Source organism: Branchiostoma lanceolatum, chromosome 4, assembly GCF_035083965.1.
Source record: "Branchiostoma lanceolatum isolate klBraLanc5 chromosome 4, klBraLanc5.hap2, whole genome shotgun sequence".
In the NCBI taxonomy this organism is placed as follows: Eukaryota; Metazoa; Chordata; class Leptocardii; order Amphioxiformes; family Branchiostomatidae; genus Branchiostoma; species Branchiostoma lanceolatum.
Genome location: NC_089725.1, coordinates 24,961,525 through 24,976,898, shown reverse-complemented (window position 1 = coordinate 24,976,898; position 15,374 = coordinate 24,961,525). Strand labels below are relative to the sequence as shown.

General features: G+C 42.9%; 3 protein-coding genes across 6 annotated transcripts in view; 1 reads left to right on the top strand and 2 right to left on the bottom strand.

Moving 5' to 3' along the window:
- Positions 1-1,116: 1,116 nt before the first annotated feature.
- Positions 1,117-5,761, bottom strand: LOC136433601 (techylectin-5A-like). 2 transcript variants are annotated; one of them, XM_066425968.1, is made up of 8 exons: positions 5,541-5,761; positions 4,663-5,022; positions 4,232-4,384; positions 3,853-3,966; positions 3,248-3,390; positions 2,799-2,930; positions 2,368-2,503; positions 1,117-2,060 (listed from the first exon to the last, which is right to left on the bottom strand). In XM_066425968.1, the coding sequence occupies exons 1-8, from the start codon at positions 5,611-5,613 to the stop codon at positions 1,816-1,818; spliced, it is 1,356 nt and encodes a 451-aa protein (XP_066282065.1). In that variant the 5' UTR covers positions 5,614-5,761; the 3' UTR covers positions 1,117-1,815. The 2 variants fall into 2 exon arrangements, with proteins under 2 accessions (XP_066282065.1, XP_066282066.1); XM_066425969.1 differs by having other exon boundaries at positions 3,853-3,963; positions 5,541-5,758.
- A 454-nt stretch (positions 5,762-6,215) lies between these two features.
- On the bottom strand, positions 6,216-13,078 carry LOC136433600 (uncharacterized). The gene is made up of 7 exons (XM_066425967.1): positions 12,884-13,078; positions 11,914-12,051; positions 11,541-11,605; positions 11,282-11,403; positions 10,653-10,744; positions 8,425-10,347; positions 6,216-8,087 (listed from the first exon to the last, which is right to left on the bottom strand). Exons 1-7 carry the CDS (start codon positions 12,975-12,977, stop codon positions 7,798-7,800), a joined length of 2,724 nt encoding a protein of 907 aa, XP_066282064.1. The 5' UTR covers positions 12,978-13,078; the 3' UTR covers positions 6,216-7,797.
- A 269-nt stretch (positions 13,079-13,347) lies between these two features.
- The window catches only part of LOC136433599 (CDAN1-interacting nuclease 1-like), a 49,466-nt gene continuing 47,439 nt past the window's right edge, over positions 13,348-15,374 (top strand). For all 3 annotated transcript variants that reach the window (XM_066425964.1, XM_066425966.1, XM_066425965.1), the window contains exons 1-3: positions 13,348-13,528; positions 13,921-13,966; positions 15,042-15,106. In XM_066425964.1, coding sequence (XP_066282061.1) covers positions 13,443-13,528; positions 13,921-13,966; positions 15,042-15,106 — 197 coding nt within the window. In that variant the 5' untranslated portion in view covers positions 13,348-13,442. The remainder of the gene's footprint in view (positions 13,529-13,920; positions 13,967-15,041; positions 15,107-15,374) is intronic.

Below are 15,374 nucleotides of genomic sequence, written 5' to 3'. Positions count from 1 at the left end.
TTTTCTTCAACGACCACGCGTAGTTTTAGACAGATACCTGGCTCTGACTGCTTGCAGAGATACGGACGGTCCATCAAATCTCAGCAAACGATCAGTAACTGTGCAGTAACCGCAGAAACCGCGGGTAGCTGTTGAAAACAAAAGTCCGATGTGGTCTGCAACGGAGGCTATTTGTGACCTCGGTAATCGTTCCCGTTCCGTGATGTGATAATCGGTTCAACGACGCAAGGATAATGTACTTGAACGAGGTAAGAAGATAACAGAAATACCTCGTCATCAGTTTACAATGAACGGAAGTCACGAATGGCGCTGTAGCTAGATACATGTGTATATAGTCTCAACCTTAGTCGGATTGAATACTTTGGAATACAAGATGTTGGCTAAAAAGAGAGGATTAACAAGCCAAGCTATCCAATATTAGAAATTAGATGCAAGATTTGTACACTACCAGAAGCTACCAGATGCCATATGAATTGGAAGTTAGTCACATAGTGAGTATTGAGAAAAATTGGACTCACCTGAATCTTCGACTGAATAGCTTAGCTTCCTTTTCACCTATCTGACCCAATTGCTCTGGACACACTTCTGCACATGTGTCATCAGCAATGGGTCAATGTGCTTGAAGTCTCGTGTCCAGAGCTCTCAGTTGGCCAGATATTCTGGCGAGTCCAATATATGTATATAGTTGACGAACAGTTTAATTTCTCTATGATATAAGTTACCAACTCAGATGAACTTTGGTGTTCGTGCGGCAATCATATTAAACGTGTTGGATCTGTTGCTTATTTGCAGTGATTCAATACTATAATGCCCGGTGTTGTGTCCCTGGGAAAGGCACGTTACACGACTTCCCTCACTTCACTTAGGAGTACCTAGCTTATGTCATCAGTGACGTCTCTCGGATAGGACGTTAAATGGAGGTCCGTGTTTGAGAGCCGTACCTCGAGCACGATCAAGAACCCAATTGCCCGCACTTATCGAAAAAGAATAAGGTGGGCGAGTAGTTCATAACCTTATATTCCACTTATCCCCACCCAATAACATAAAATAGTCGCAATACTGCTACAGACATTTGGGATGAGTAGACAGAGGGGCAATAAAACTATCAATGAGAAATATGGATTAGAACTTTAATTGATAACATCAGTCCACATGAAACGACATATAAGAGCAAGGATGTAAAAGAGCATGGGCCCTGGTTATTCCCTTCATGGGATAGATCATTAAAAGCATGAAACTGCACAAGCATCCACTTGATGCTACTGTACTTAAAACTTCCACGATGACGCGTTTAACGTTACGTGCCAGCTTACTTAATTCAGCCACACACATGGCGGTAGTTGTCACGTCACTGTGCTCAAGCGCACAGCGCAAAGTCTGTTAGGAGTACTGTTATTCAGTACTGTCTACAAAATCATTCAAATGCTTTTTATAAGTAGCATGAATAAATACCTCTTTGACAAAATAGAACATTTCCAATCAACTGTTTTCGGATCTCTGTGGATGAAGTGTGCATGTGCAGCTGTTAACGTGTAGGTCGATTCCCAACCCTAGCCTAAGTTTAACCCAGCAGCCAAGTCGAGTCCTAACCACAACTTGTCCAACACAAAGCACAGAGGTCGAGACCTAACCCTAACAATAGACCGATCCTGACTGTCCATCGCAATAAGACTGCGACCAACGATACATGCATGTCCGTCACATTTTTGCATTCTCATGTTTTTGTTTAGCTTTTCTACGTTTTGATGGATCATTCTATTGTCAATGATGTTGTCGGGTCCGAGTTGACTGGTCCGGTCTGACTCGAGCTGATTCCTAACGTCTGTGCGGCCGAATCTTCATCTCGGTGCGGCGGAGGGAGTGGTTCATGCCGGTCCACAGGTCCCAGTGGATGCCGTCCGCCCAGGTGGAGTGGTAACCCCGCAGGTACTGCCCGTTCAGACTGGCGGAGTGGCAGCGGTAGTACCACCACCCGCCCTGGTACGCCTGCGCACAGCCCCACTCGGAATCATGGTCCACAGTGGCGAAGGGAGACCCGTCGTGCTTCCCGAGGGAGTCACCTGTCGAATGGGTCCGGTAACGGCACGATATACATGATAACATAAATGACTTTCTCTGAATATAAATGGCAATATGTTGAACAATGAGACAGAGGGAATCAAGGTGGAAAGCTAGGTGAAAGAAAATCGGCTTAAGAAAATCCAGAGTTGAAGAGTTGAGAGACGAATTGAGATGAATCAAGCGATAAACGAAACACCAGAAGAGTAAAGTCATTTTTCATTTTCCCTGAAATTGAAGGTCTGGGCAGTATCCCCATCTCTAAAAACGACTTAAGAAGAGAAAAGGCAAAGTTATGATGTGCCTCACCCGTGACGTTGCCGCTGAAGCCCGCTACATCGAGCTTGTAGAGTTCCTCCTCACCCCCAACAGAGAAACGCGCGTACACCGCATACCGGATGTCGTCATCAAATGACTCCATGTCCACTCGGAGCTCATAGCTATCCTGTAACAAAATTTGGAAAAAGCTCTATGGGGAACTCGAAAGAACCTTTTTGGTTTGTTTGTTTTTCTAAATGGCAAATAAGAAGGTCACATTCATTTTCAACTGGATGACTTTAACTGCTTTATCCATTGTGATGGCCAATACCAACATGTACAGCCCCATCCACTGGTCTCAGCGCGCCTGTTTTTCTATTGACCTAAACTCCTTTAGCCTTTGACCAATATCAACAACTACACCACTACCACATAATGGTCTGAGTGCGCCTGTCTTCCTGTTCCAACTCTACAGAACACACCTGCGTGGTCAGCCGGTGGATGTTGTCGTTACCCAGCCAGAACTCCCCGCTCAGGTAGGTCGGGAATCCTCGCTTGTACTCGTACCAGCCTCGGGAGAAGTCGACAGAGCCGTCGTACCGCTTCTGGATCACCTGAATTCAGATGTAGGGGGTAAACAAACAAACAAACAAACAAATACATACATCACAAATAGATAAGGACTTATATTTCGTGTCGAAATGCTAGGGTGGTACATAGAAAGGTTGTCACTTTATCACTTAACCATTGTTTTAGTGTCAGTTGCACTATATGGATCAAGTTCCAAATGTCAGTGCTGTCTTTCATACATCAATGCACTTTACATTGAGACATCAGGTATATGAATTCCAAGTATGACAGTGTGCAAGTTGTGGAAAAGACAGCCAGGTGCTAGAGACTAACAAATGAGTTGGTAAAAGCTGCGGCTCACCGTCCACCCTCCCCCGTCCGTGTCCATGTCACAGTACACCATGATCGGCCCCAGTCCGTCCCGCGGGTGTACCAGGTACGCACTGCTGGGGAGCCAACCCGAGCTTGTCAGGCGGATGTCCAGGCAATCCCGAGGCTTGGAACCTGGTAGAACATCAGGAACGTGGTGTTGAGTATCTCAGCAACATACACGTAGATGAATAATTCCCAAGCAGATTCGCCGATGGCAATGCCAGTATCCAAAGAAGAATCACCGGATACTGCTTTCGCCCTTTGGAAACAGTCATTGCCAGCGGTAAATCTGCTTAGAGATTATGTAGTCATGTAATGATGTATGAGGCAGAAAACACATGGAGAATGCGGGGTTATTCTCAGAAGTAACAACGGATGTTTATGTGTTATGTAGTACAATGTATGAGTACAAGACTTTCAACACTTGCATTGATATTGTTTTAAGGAGTAAAATGACATTAAAAGTGTTGATTTTTCATCTACATACGACTAAGACAGTTGAAGAAAGTTTTGAAGAAAGTAATGGCCAGATAGCAGATGTCATTTCGAAAAGGATGATGTTTCTTTAAGTTCTAGCTACCATGCTTCCCATACCTTGGCCTCCAAAAGGAAACGCAGTCGTTGCCGACACTGTTACGGGTCTGTCCTGGACGTGCCTCACGGGGACAACCACGGGTAAAAACTTGGTTGCCGAACTATTAGCACCTGCTATGTCAAAAATAATGTATGCGCTAGCAGAACACGGTAAGGAAATGCCATGTATGACCATGTATCATAGAACCAACAAACGGTGTCGGAGGTATCCTTAATCGTTTTAGTTGCAACAAAGCAACTCATTGTAACTTAATTCTAGCTAGCATATCATTTGCCTCAGACATACAGTAATCTTCACTACAATCGCCTGATTCAGCTTAAGAACAAAAGATTTCTGCATATCATGACCATTGTTTCAACTGCACTCTGATAACCTCACCTTCATTCTTCGTGTTGTTTGACAGACCTCGTTGTTGTGAATCGTCATCATGGTGTAGGTGTGTGTTGTCCCCTGCGTACGTGTCTGACGATCCGTCTGACGAGAGGGGCACACGGGTGTTAACGTTGTCAACCGGAGTTGATGGCAGGATCGCTGAAAGATAACACATTCTTTTAATCCAATGAGAAACATGGATTTCATCCAGGCCAATAGTATTATTAGATACCTGTTGATTACATGTAACATAACTTCGTACTTTTTGGTAACAAGTCGAAAGATAAGGTCGCATCAAAGCACGCTGATTAGTAGAAGGAAATAAATGAAACAAGTTGAACGTGTAGCAGTGATGCTCTTCCGTGGAATCACCCCGCATCTACAGTCCTTCTCGACACTGCCTACCTCTTTGAATACGAAACGTTCTCATTGCCTACCCTTGTCATGCAGGAAGAGGCTGATAACACAGACGTTACAGCCGATGGAGATGACGATGGCAGCCTTCCAGAGCAGCCCGTGAAGGTCGCCATTGTCCTTGTGCTGCCGCCTCCCCAGTCCACCCAGCCGGTAGCTCAGTATGCGGACAGGCCTTGAACTTCTCTCGTTGCCTCCTCCTGTCTCCGGGACGGCGCTTGGCGGCGCGGGAGTCTCGTAAGTGTTTTCTTCCGCCCGCTGGTCACCATACGCTCTGTACACGGCGTAGTCGTCCTCTTCTTCTTCCGGCGACGAGACGAGTTTGTCCTCCTTCTCCGGTTCCCGGGGAGACGTCGTGGCGGGAACAGAAGCTTCATACCCGTCTGAAAAGAGTTGTTTGTTCATTTGAGAAAGCCCAAGCGTCACTATAAATAAACGTCTTGTTACAGTTACTGTAGCGGATGCGATTGACACATACCACTTAGGTCCATTGCAATGATTCACATTTTTGAAAATATATTGATACTAATAGGTGCGTGGTATGACTGTGGTCGTGTATCGAAACACGAACACAACTTTTCAAGTCAGCTTTGTCACAGGCTCCCATCATTCAAGAGGGGCTTTGGTTTTCATTACATCAATAATAGACACTAGGTGATAGATTTCCATTCAATCAGAACACGATGTGAACTTCCATGGACAGTTTAAAGAGTCTCTTACAGTACTCATAACATATTATTCTGGAAGTGAATTTTTCGCCTTCATTTTCAACTGTCTGAACAAAGTGAAGTAGTTATGGTACCTTTCCTTTGGACAAAGATTGCCAGTGCCATCACAATACGATCAACAATAGCACATTGACTGTACAGTGGGAACATCAACACGTAACCTGCCGGCTTACCGTCCTCATTGCCGCCGCCGCCGTCCTCAGCGGGTCCTGGGTGGTCGGTGGTGAAGTCGGCAGGACTGTCCATACCGCAGCGGGTCGTGTTCAAGTACTGAGCGCGCCGAGCAGAACGTGAAGGTCATGTTTACCCATGGCCAGTGGGCTATTCAACATAGTCTGGACAGACTCTACCAAAGAGTTGAAGGGAGGGAACGTTCACTTTGTCTTGATTTTACCATTGGTGCGATTTCCTATATTGACAATTTCGAGGGAGAATCGATATCTCGATTTCTGAGTTCAATATTTACGTTAAATCTTCAAGAAGCTCAAAATGTACGTTGATTTTGATACTCTATTGTCGGACGTTGCCAAAAACTGTTATATATTTGTTATACGGTAACAACGTTCCTATACCCTAACCTCCATAGCAGCCAGCCCGTAACCATTAGGTTACCGGCCTAATGGTTACGGACTGGCTGCACAAACGACCCAGTACGAAAAGAAATCATCAGAAAAAAGTGTATTATATGCCCCCCCCCCCCCAAAGAGCCTGCCATGGAGGCTACCTATATCCTAAACGTCTGTTTCTGTTTCAAATGGCGTCTTTTACATATCATATATGAGACAATGGCGAGGCTGTCGAAAAGGCAACAGAGCTGATGACTACATATAACAATAGGCTACTGCAGATGCTTTGGATCATGTTTATTGCATTGACTTTACCTTACAATGTATGTAAAATGCCATAACTATTTTCAAGAGCAACACTGTTGTACATTTCATTTTGTAGAGACACTCTTCAGTACATGTGTAAGAGAGCATAAGCAAAGGGCAACATAAGGAAATGAAATGTATTCAACATTACATTCAATATACATAAGGTAGCCCATCAAGTGGACAGCAAGATGAAAAGATAATGCAAAATATACTCTTGATATTGCAAAATTAGGAAAATATGCTTCCCTATCCATACCAATATTGACATTGTAGAATCATGATATCAAGAAAACATGACAGAGATGTTGGGACTTGGGAGTGTTTTTCCCTTCAATCACTCATCCTAACTTCATTTTTTACACTTCAATGACTTAAGCTACATGCTGACAATAAAACTTTTATACAATGAGCATCTATCCCCTACAAGATCATGATAAGGCAGTAGATAGCAAGTAATGGTTATATACTTATATACAGCACATTTGCATCTGGTAGAAGACACCATAACTCTGTTTGCACTTCTTTTGAACACATTCATTGGTCTGCAAGGAAGTTACTATGTACTTGTTTTAGCATTGATCAATTTCAATGAAAATAAAATATACATTTTAGAAAATTGGCAAAAATAAACCAAAATCAGTACAACTTTTTCCATGCCTTTTTCTGACTACCTACAAGTTCAATATACAGTAGGCACATACTCTCACTCCTTTCTCAACGTAATTCATTTATGTGCCAATAGATAAAATACATGGTAGCTATACAAGAGAGTACCACTTTCTCATGAATTGAACACCTCATAGGGTACCAGTTTGACCAGATGCTATTCGGGAATTGCAATGATCTTCCAGCACTGTCATACACAAAGTCTGACATATCAAGACAGAAAAAAAAACTGAGGCCTGGACATAATTGTATCCATACTGTCGTGATAGCCTCAGATCTGACCCTGTTTAGCCTGATATCCAGTCATGTTTGTCTGCCCAAGGCCTGACCTCAGGCTACTGCCCTGAGACCCTGACCAGGATATTGTTCATATAAAACAGGCATACTTTCAGATTCCTGCACAGAGGTACAGTCCTGTACCAGACATGTACTAATGGGGCATACACCAGACTAGCAGCCAACAGTACAGTATTGCATAATACACTCTGCCCGAAGACTGCACTAAATAGACATTTTGCACATTTCAGTTGGTAAATACTGTATGTCTAATCACTAATGTTTTGTCAGATCGTGTAGTTGGGTTAAAAGTTAAGCCACCTTTCTTGCAGATCAGTAGTTCAATTTATTGCAGGTGTAAAAACTTGGGGAGAATGTGCACTGAATTCTTCCAACATAAGAATGGAACAGACCTATCACACTGCTCTCGTCATCCATAGCAAAAGTCCATAGCCTTGTTGTGTTCACAACGGTGCTTTGGGTGAGTACATATGTACTTCTCTGTGTTCTCTCTGAGATACAGACTCATCATACTGGACACATATCATGATCCCTCCAGGTTGGCAACCTTCTCCTGCTGTTCCACCATTCAAATATTTATAATGTTCTGTACCTATCTCTTTGTGTTTCTCTGCGACATAGAAGGAACATTGTGTCTCCTTCCATTACTGCTTGAGTTCTGGGCACCACTGCTGCTTGTCAGCACATTGCAGCTCTTGCTCCTCTGCAGCCTGTTGGAGGCTGGGTTCCTCCTGGGGGGCGGGGCCGCAGCCTGGACCTGTGTTCCCAGCTGGAGCTTCTTCTTCCGCCGCTCCATGGCCTGCTGCTTCTTACGTTCGATCTCCTCAGGTGAGCACTGGGTGGGAGGGTCCTCCGCCACGGGGGGAAGGGGCTTGGCTCCACCTGATGCATAGAATAAAGCTGATCAGTTTCTATGACATGGAAAATGGAGCCAGATTTCTGCAGAAATGGGCTAATCCCCAGGGGGTCATCAATGGCTGCTACATATTTTAAACTTTATCTTTACCTACCAGATGTGATATTTAGCCATTTGGGTTTAAGATGGCTGAAATGTGGGCAGTCCCTAAGTTACACTGGAATTCACAAATTACTGGAGGCTGTTTTGAGTCTCTATTTCCATGTACATATAACTGTATATAAACACTCCCCTAAAATTGTATTTTGATGTACAGGCTGGGTTTCTGTGAACTATTTTCAAATGTCTTTGACATAGACTTACCTTGCAGTCCCTCCTGTGACAACACAGCCTGCAAGAGCAGATCATCATCATCGCCTGAGGGGAAATCCTCCTTCAGCCCACCCCCATCCCGCACCGTCTTCTCACATTCACTGGTACTTCTTCCTCTTGGCAGCCTAGAGCTTCCATGGAGGGGCCCTGTTACTGCAGGAGACACCGCTCTAGTCTGTATGTATGGCTTAGATTGCACCTTGGAGCTGAATGATTTTGATGAAGTCGCTGTGTTTGTCAAAGGTACACTCACACCTCTCTTACTCATACTTGAGTATGTTGTTCCAGTTGACACTGATGTTGATGGAACTATGGTTGCTACAGGCACACTCACACCTCTCTTACTTATAGTTGGGTATGTTGTTCCAGTTGACACCGATGTGGATTTTGAAGGCACTGTGGTTGCTACAGATACACTAGCAGGTTTCTTACTTAAACTTGTATGCACAGCCCTAACAGCCACTGAGGTAGTGGTGTTTGTGAAGGTAGGCCTAGATGTATTGTTGTTCCTGGGTGTAATTGTGGCCGTGGTACTGGTACAGGTTGCCTGAGGTGTCGCCCCTGGACGTAGCTTGGTAAAACGATAGTTGTTCTGGGTTCCATAAGACGACGTATTACTGGCGGTGGCGTTCTGTGTGTTCCCCTTGTTTGCCAGAAGTCCAGGCTTTTTGGATGGCGGTGCCACTGGTGCTGTCTTGGGAGACGGCAGCAGTTGTGTTGGGAAGGTACTGGAACTACTGGACGTACCTGGTGTGTCAAAAAAGTCATCCGGCTCTGCAAGGCATAGCAGGATATCATCTGGAATGCTGGTGTCACACAGTTCTGTGTCATTTGAAACAACAGCTTGCACTAAACTTGTTGTTGTAGTAGGGACATTCACAACTTGCCTGGGAACAGAATGTGCTACATTGTTTTTCAAACTCTCATTGGTTGCAAGATTACATCTACCACTTGTGGTACTCCAGTTACTGCTATTGTTCACTCTGCCTGGTGCTTTACCTGCAACTTTTGAACCTCTGTCACTAGGCCTGAGTGATGGCTTGAAGTTATATTTGCCAGATGAGTCAACGTTAGGCTTGTTTTGGTTTGCTTGCATAGTCTTCCCATTTCCAAATCTGTGTGCATTAGATCTTGTAACCATGGCTGTTTTGTTGCTGTTCTGTCCTTGATTTGGTCCGTTGTATGGTCCCATTGCTCTGTGCCCTGTATTTTGACAATTGTCTCTCAGTCCCACCACAGATTCAAAGGACTCTGTCACACCTGAAACAGTCCTACATTCTTTCTTCTGTCTGCAATCCTCCTCCCTCGCCTTCTCTTTTAGAAGAGTCATCCCTGCAATACAACCATGTTGTACTCCTTGATCCCTTGGATATGCAGGGGACTGAAGGCTTTTTCTAGTCTTACTTTCTTCCTTTGACAAACACTTTCCTGCTGACCTCCTTTCTTGCCCCATTGCTCCCCTTGATGCTTCTCTACCAGTGGTGTCATATCTGGCATGTTTGGTAGGCAGAGGAGTACTTGTTGCCAGGCTCTTTCTCTTGCTTGACCTAGGTGGACTCTTGAAATCCGGTTCTGCGCCAGTGGGAAGCTGTGTAGCAATTCTGACAAACGAGTCGTTTTCGAAGAGGTCGTCATCCTCCCAGAGCGCAAGCAAACTGTCTTCTGTGTTTGCATCGCTTTGTTCTTCTTCCTTGATGATTTCTGATAACTTTTGTGTTGAAGCCTGGGACAGCCTGGTCTCTGATCTCTGACTGGAGCTGTCTGTGTGCTGGGTGGGTTCGTCAAACAGGGTGAAGGACTCTGGGATGTCTCCTCCCTGAGAGGAATACTGGGAGATCCTCTGAGTCATGGGGACACCATCTGCTGTGCTACAGGACGCTGATGCCTTTGGTGGCTCTTCCTTGTCCCCATTTTCTACGCACAACATAAAGAAATGGGGTTATCACAATATTCATCATAGTAGTGTTGTAATGGCATCATGGCAGTGTCACTTCTTTGGTACACTCTAATGAACATCAAATAGTCTACATTCGCTATTCCAACAAACTTTTTTACATATACAATGTACATTTCATATCATACAGGTAGTGTTGTAGTAGAACATCATAGGGCAAACTATATACCATTTGATTTAAACTATCAATTTTGGGTCACTAACATGGACAACTCTACTGGAGCAAAGATACAACATTCAGATATGTTTTGATTGCACCTCTCACCATATCTGTTCCTGACCGGGTTGTTCAACCCTGCAGCCAGCCTGCGCAGCTCCTGCTCTGCCTCAGCTGACAGTCCTCCAACACCTCTCCTCCTGGGGGTAGAGTTAGTATGGTTTAGTATGTGTAATAAGAAACTGGGATAAAACACAGGTCTTCAGAGTAACATGCTGAGAGCGACCCCACATTTGTTACAGGATGTACAGTTCCTAGTGTTAATTGATTTTGGTGTGTTTTATAAGCAGGCTCCAGTCACATTTTCAAACCCCAGAGTCAGCAATAGACAGGGACAGTGTAGTACCCACAACAAATTTAATAAATTCAAAAGAACACTTTTCTTTAAAAAGTCAATGGGAAATCTTGTACTGTAGCTTTACTGGCACCCTGGCCCAGATATGAATAACAAAGACAATGACCAGTGGACACCTCAATGAGGAACAATGTGTTCACACTACAGGTAAATATGGAAAAAGACAAATTGTTACAGCAATTGTGTCCTTCCTTTTTTAATCCTCACTAATTTGACTTACCACACTGACTTGTGTCAATGAATACATGATAAGCAGTCACAATAATTGTATTGTCCTGGACAACTTCTATAGAATTTATAAAATGTGACCTGCACCACTGACCTTGATTTTCTGACAGGTGGTCTTACATGTACAGGGCTGGCTATCGTCCGCTGGACACCGCTGGGTCCAGTTTTGTCCATCCAGAGTCCCAGCAAAGGTGGGGAGGGTGAGATCTCATCATCCTAGAAAGAAAAGAACAGTTGTATTTTGTGTTTTCTATAACTATGGCGTTAGAAAGGCAATCAACATTTACCAGTTCCATTGTCGTAAATATCTTTTTCCCAATGTCTTGTTATAATTAACATGTAGTTGTACTTACCCCACATGCCAGCCTCTTCACAATGTCAGACAAGTCTGCCCCTGGTCCATTTGGTTTTAGTCGTGCTGTATGGACAGAAAAAAATCTTTTACAAGAAGGACAATATTCTTACATTATGACAGGTAAGAAATGGAAAGATTTACATGCCCATCAAATACATGATTTACATGATTTTTTTCCATAAGCACAATCCTAAAATTCTCTATCGTATAAGTGTCACTCACACATGTCACTCAGGGGGTTTCTGGCGAATTGGAACTTTCTCCATTTTGCTTCATTTATTGGTAACAACAACTACCGCCAACATCGGATGCTTCCTGTCATGCCAGCGGTACTGTATTTGATAAAATGACCCAACGAGATCTGTACTTACTGAGCTGCATGATGCGCCGTGGGGAGGGGGAGTTGTTGTCCCATCTCACCTCAGGTTCAGACTCACTCTGGGACAGCGCCATGACCTGGCTACCCAACATGTCGCCAGGGGACCGGGGGTACAGGGGAGACCTGTCACCTACACAACAAAATCACAACATAATGATTTCAGATTCTGTTTTTCTCCATCTCTTAGAGGGCGTATTTTGCCAGTAGCATAGTATACAATACATTTGTGAGGGCTAATATCATATACGCCTCCCATGAACAGATTTTGTCCATCTGACCTTCAAAAAACGTATGCTAGCTGTGGCGACTCTTGGAGGGTGTATTTTGTTTGTACTAGTTGTAGCATATTTATACATTTGTGAGGGCTAATAAACACCTTCCAAGAACAGATTTTGTCATCTGACCTTTAAAATGTATGCTAGCTGTGGCCACTCTTGGAGGGCGTTTTTTGCTTCAGCATATTTATACATTCAAGAGCACCCACGCTATATCATTATGTATGCAAAAAAATTTCAAGTAGATAATTTATGATGTCCAAATTATGTCCATCATGGACGTCACTAAGTTGTAGTAAAAGCAACATAACTACACGAACCCATTTGACCATTTCAAACGATAAGATGTTGCTAACATCGGAAACAAATAATTGTATGCACAAGGTTGATAACGTAGAGGGGAGGGGGGGGCACTTTAGCAGTAACGCCCCTGAACGGCCTGACATGAACCCAACACGGCTAAGGGAATCCATAGAATTTACATGTCACGGGTACGTATTTTCAGCCAGATACGTAAAAATCCAAATCAAAGTCTGGTTTGATTGGAATACACAACAAGACGAGTTCACATCCTCACTTTAAACACCGCAGCATCGCCGCCAGCATGCTGAACTAGATAATTTTAAAAGCGGTTTGCGCGCCAGACGTCTATCATAAATTTTCTTGTTCGCCAAAAACACAACTTACCATCGATCGCCGGCCGTTTTCTGCGTGACTTGGGCGTCTTTTGACGTCTTGAGAGCGTTCTTTTCGTCATAGAATAGAAATTTGTGAGACTCATATCAACAAGCTCATCCCACTGATGAGTAAAACAAAGGAACTCAGACAACCAGATTCACACATTTTCTGAACAAAATGGCCGCAATCTTTGAAAGGCGCGCCAAGGTGAGCTCTCATTGGTCGAGGAAAATTCCCAGCGTGCAACACGGTTAGACAAAACCACTATCATAGGGGAAATACTTCCAATATAATATGCTTTATAAACACCCAATAAGTCATTATTTGAAATATTCTATAAAACTTATTCTATTTATATATAAAGTAATGTTATTTTGCTAATTAATATTTTTTATTATTCCTCGTTTTGCTGGAAAAAATATAAATACAACCATGACTTCCCCTATGTAATATTGGTACTTACCATAAAGGTGGCCGCCATTTTTTGAAGGCATTTATTGACATGCGTCTGTCCTTTCATGTGATTTGACGTATATTTTCTGTAAAAAGGGAAAATATCTAGCTAAAAATGAAACTAGCAATATACAAGGAAATTCTGAAGCGGCTGCAGGGTAGGGAGCGTGAAGAGTTTTCAGGGATAGCCCAACATTACAGGTGACGTTGTCTTGAGAGTCCGAATCCCAGATAAAAATATTTTGCGAGAAAGGCATGCCACAAATTTATCATCATCATCATGGATCCTTTGTGCGATCTGACAAGATAATCACAGACTGGAAGAATGCCATGATGACACATTACTGCCAGAAGACGTATTTAATGTCATTATCACTATCAAAATCAGTGTTATAGTGGTTAGTTGTAATGAAATACAGCAGAGGATAATAGATAATTTGCACTTTACTAATTATGCTAGTTTGCATTCCAATAGCTACTTTGTCCAGGAAGAGATGTTTGGGCCATGTTGCATCTAATTACACCCTTACATATATTTTATTGTTAATTGTTGCATTTACAGAATGTTTCAATTTGAAACTTTCTCTTTGCAGGGTTTCCTTACATACATTGATGAGCATCTATTCTCAAGACTATCAGGTACAATGGGCATTTTAACTTATTGTCCCATTTTGGGGTAATTTGTGATTCATTTCACACATGTACATTAGATTTAAAAGTATGAAGTAGATTATCTCATACAGTACAATTTTTGGACTGTATGGGATTTGTTACAAATCCCATACAGTCCAAATCTAAGCTTAGGTGTATAATCCCACTTGTGACTGTCTTCTTCTTCTTCTTCGGTACTGCTCAGCCCGCCTTTCGGCGGATTATTAGCTGCTGCGCCAAATGTTAGTAACAGGTGCAAACAGAGGGTAAAAAGGGGGTAGACAAGGACATGTGCAAAAACTGGACAAGTGTAACTTTTAGTGTTGTTAGTAATTATATATTTACATATATACAAGGACGGGGGCAGCTCAATGCAGCGAAGCCCTTCCCAGCTCGGCTTTGAACTGGGAGAGGGACTCCGCCTCCGCCACACTAGGCTCAAGTTCATTCCACTCCTTGATAGTACGAGGGAAGAACGAGAGCCTGTAGTAGTTGGTCTTGATCAGTTAACGTTGTTCCTTAGCTAATCGATGTCTATCACTCTCAGTTGTGCTTCACTTTATAACAAATGCACATTCAAGACAACTACTATTGAAATAATGACCAGGGAAAATACAACAATAGCTGTGTAGAGTCAGTTGTGCACATAGATAATGATGATAGCTGATCAATGTTCAGTTAATTGCTTGATCGGCTGATGTAAAACTGATTGATCAATTCTCATTACACATGTACATCATGGTTTAAAAATAAAATGTTGAAATGTGGAAGAGGGCTGTCCTGGGACAGAAATTAGCTTCTCAAGGCAGACAACACTTCACCATGTTCGTCCAAAAATCTGAGCTTCTTGACATGAAATTGATTAATTTTCTAAGCTTAAAATGACAGGGTTAACAACAAAAATCAACAACATGGGCTCCCTAACAATTAGTGGGACAGAACAAAAAAAATAAATCTGGAAACAGTCCTGATTTGGATACATCTTAGATATACGCTACACATGTATTTTATAGAACCTTCCTGTTTAAACAGGCAGTAATTAGATGCAACTTTCTCCATACAGAAGAAAATGAAGAAAACCCACCAGAGGCATCACTCAGTAGAAGCTGTTGATGACTATTTCCAAAGGTTTGTCACTGTTGAGTCTGCAGTACATTTATACATTATTACCCAGTGATATCACATATGCCCATGGATCCTTTAAGTTAAAACCTCTTTGCAACAATCATGAAACAGTTTTTATGTCAGGAAATAATGTTCATGCGACATAGCCTAGTAAGAGTAAATTCACAAACATTTTTGCCTAGAGTTGTACTATTCGAGTTGATGGTAATGGTTTTAGGTACCCACAGACACATCCCTGTATCATGTGACATCAACTTGGAGAAACTAATTG

What these genes read in the sequence shown, in the direction of transcription:
- LOC136433601 (XM_066425968.1), bottom strand. Translation starts at nt 5,613, where the DNA reads ATGGACAGTCCTGCCGACTTCACCACCGACCACCCAGGACCCGCTGAG. An exon ending in AAACAACACGAAGAATGAAG is followed by an intron (nt 3,967 to 4,231) that starts GTGAGGTTATCA and finishes TTTTTGACATAG; the next exon opens with CAGGTGCTAATAGTTCGGCA. An exon ending in GTTTCCTTTTGGAGGCCAAG is followed by an intron (nt 3,391 to 3,852) that starts GTATGGGAAGCA and finishes ATGTTCTACCAG; the next exon opens with GTTCCAAGCCTCGGGATTGC.
- LOC136433600 (XM_066425967.1), bottom strand. Translation starts at nt 12,977, where the DNA reads ATGAGTCTCACAAATTTCTATTCTATGACGAAAAGAACGCTCTCAAGA. An exon ending in CCACCTGTCAGAAAATCAAG is followed by an intron (nt 10,745 to 11,281) that starts GTCAGTGGTGCA and finishes CTCTACCCCCAG; the next exon opens with GAGGAGAGGTGTTGGAGGAC. An exon ending in GTCACAGGAGGGACTGCAAG is followed by an intron (nt 8,088 to 8,424) that starts GTAAGTCTATGT and finishes TCTATGCATCAG; the next exon opens with GTGGAGCCAAGCCCCTTCCC.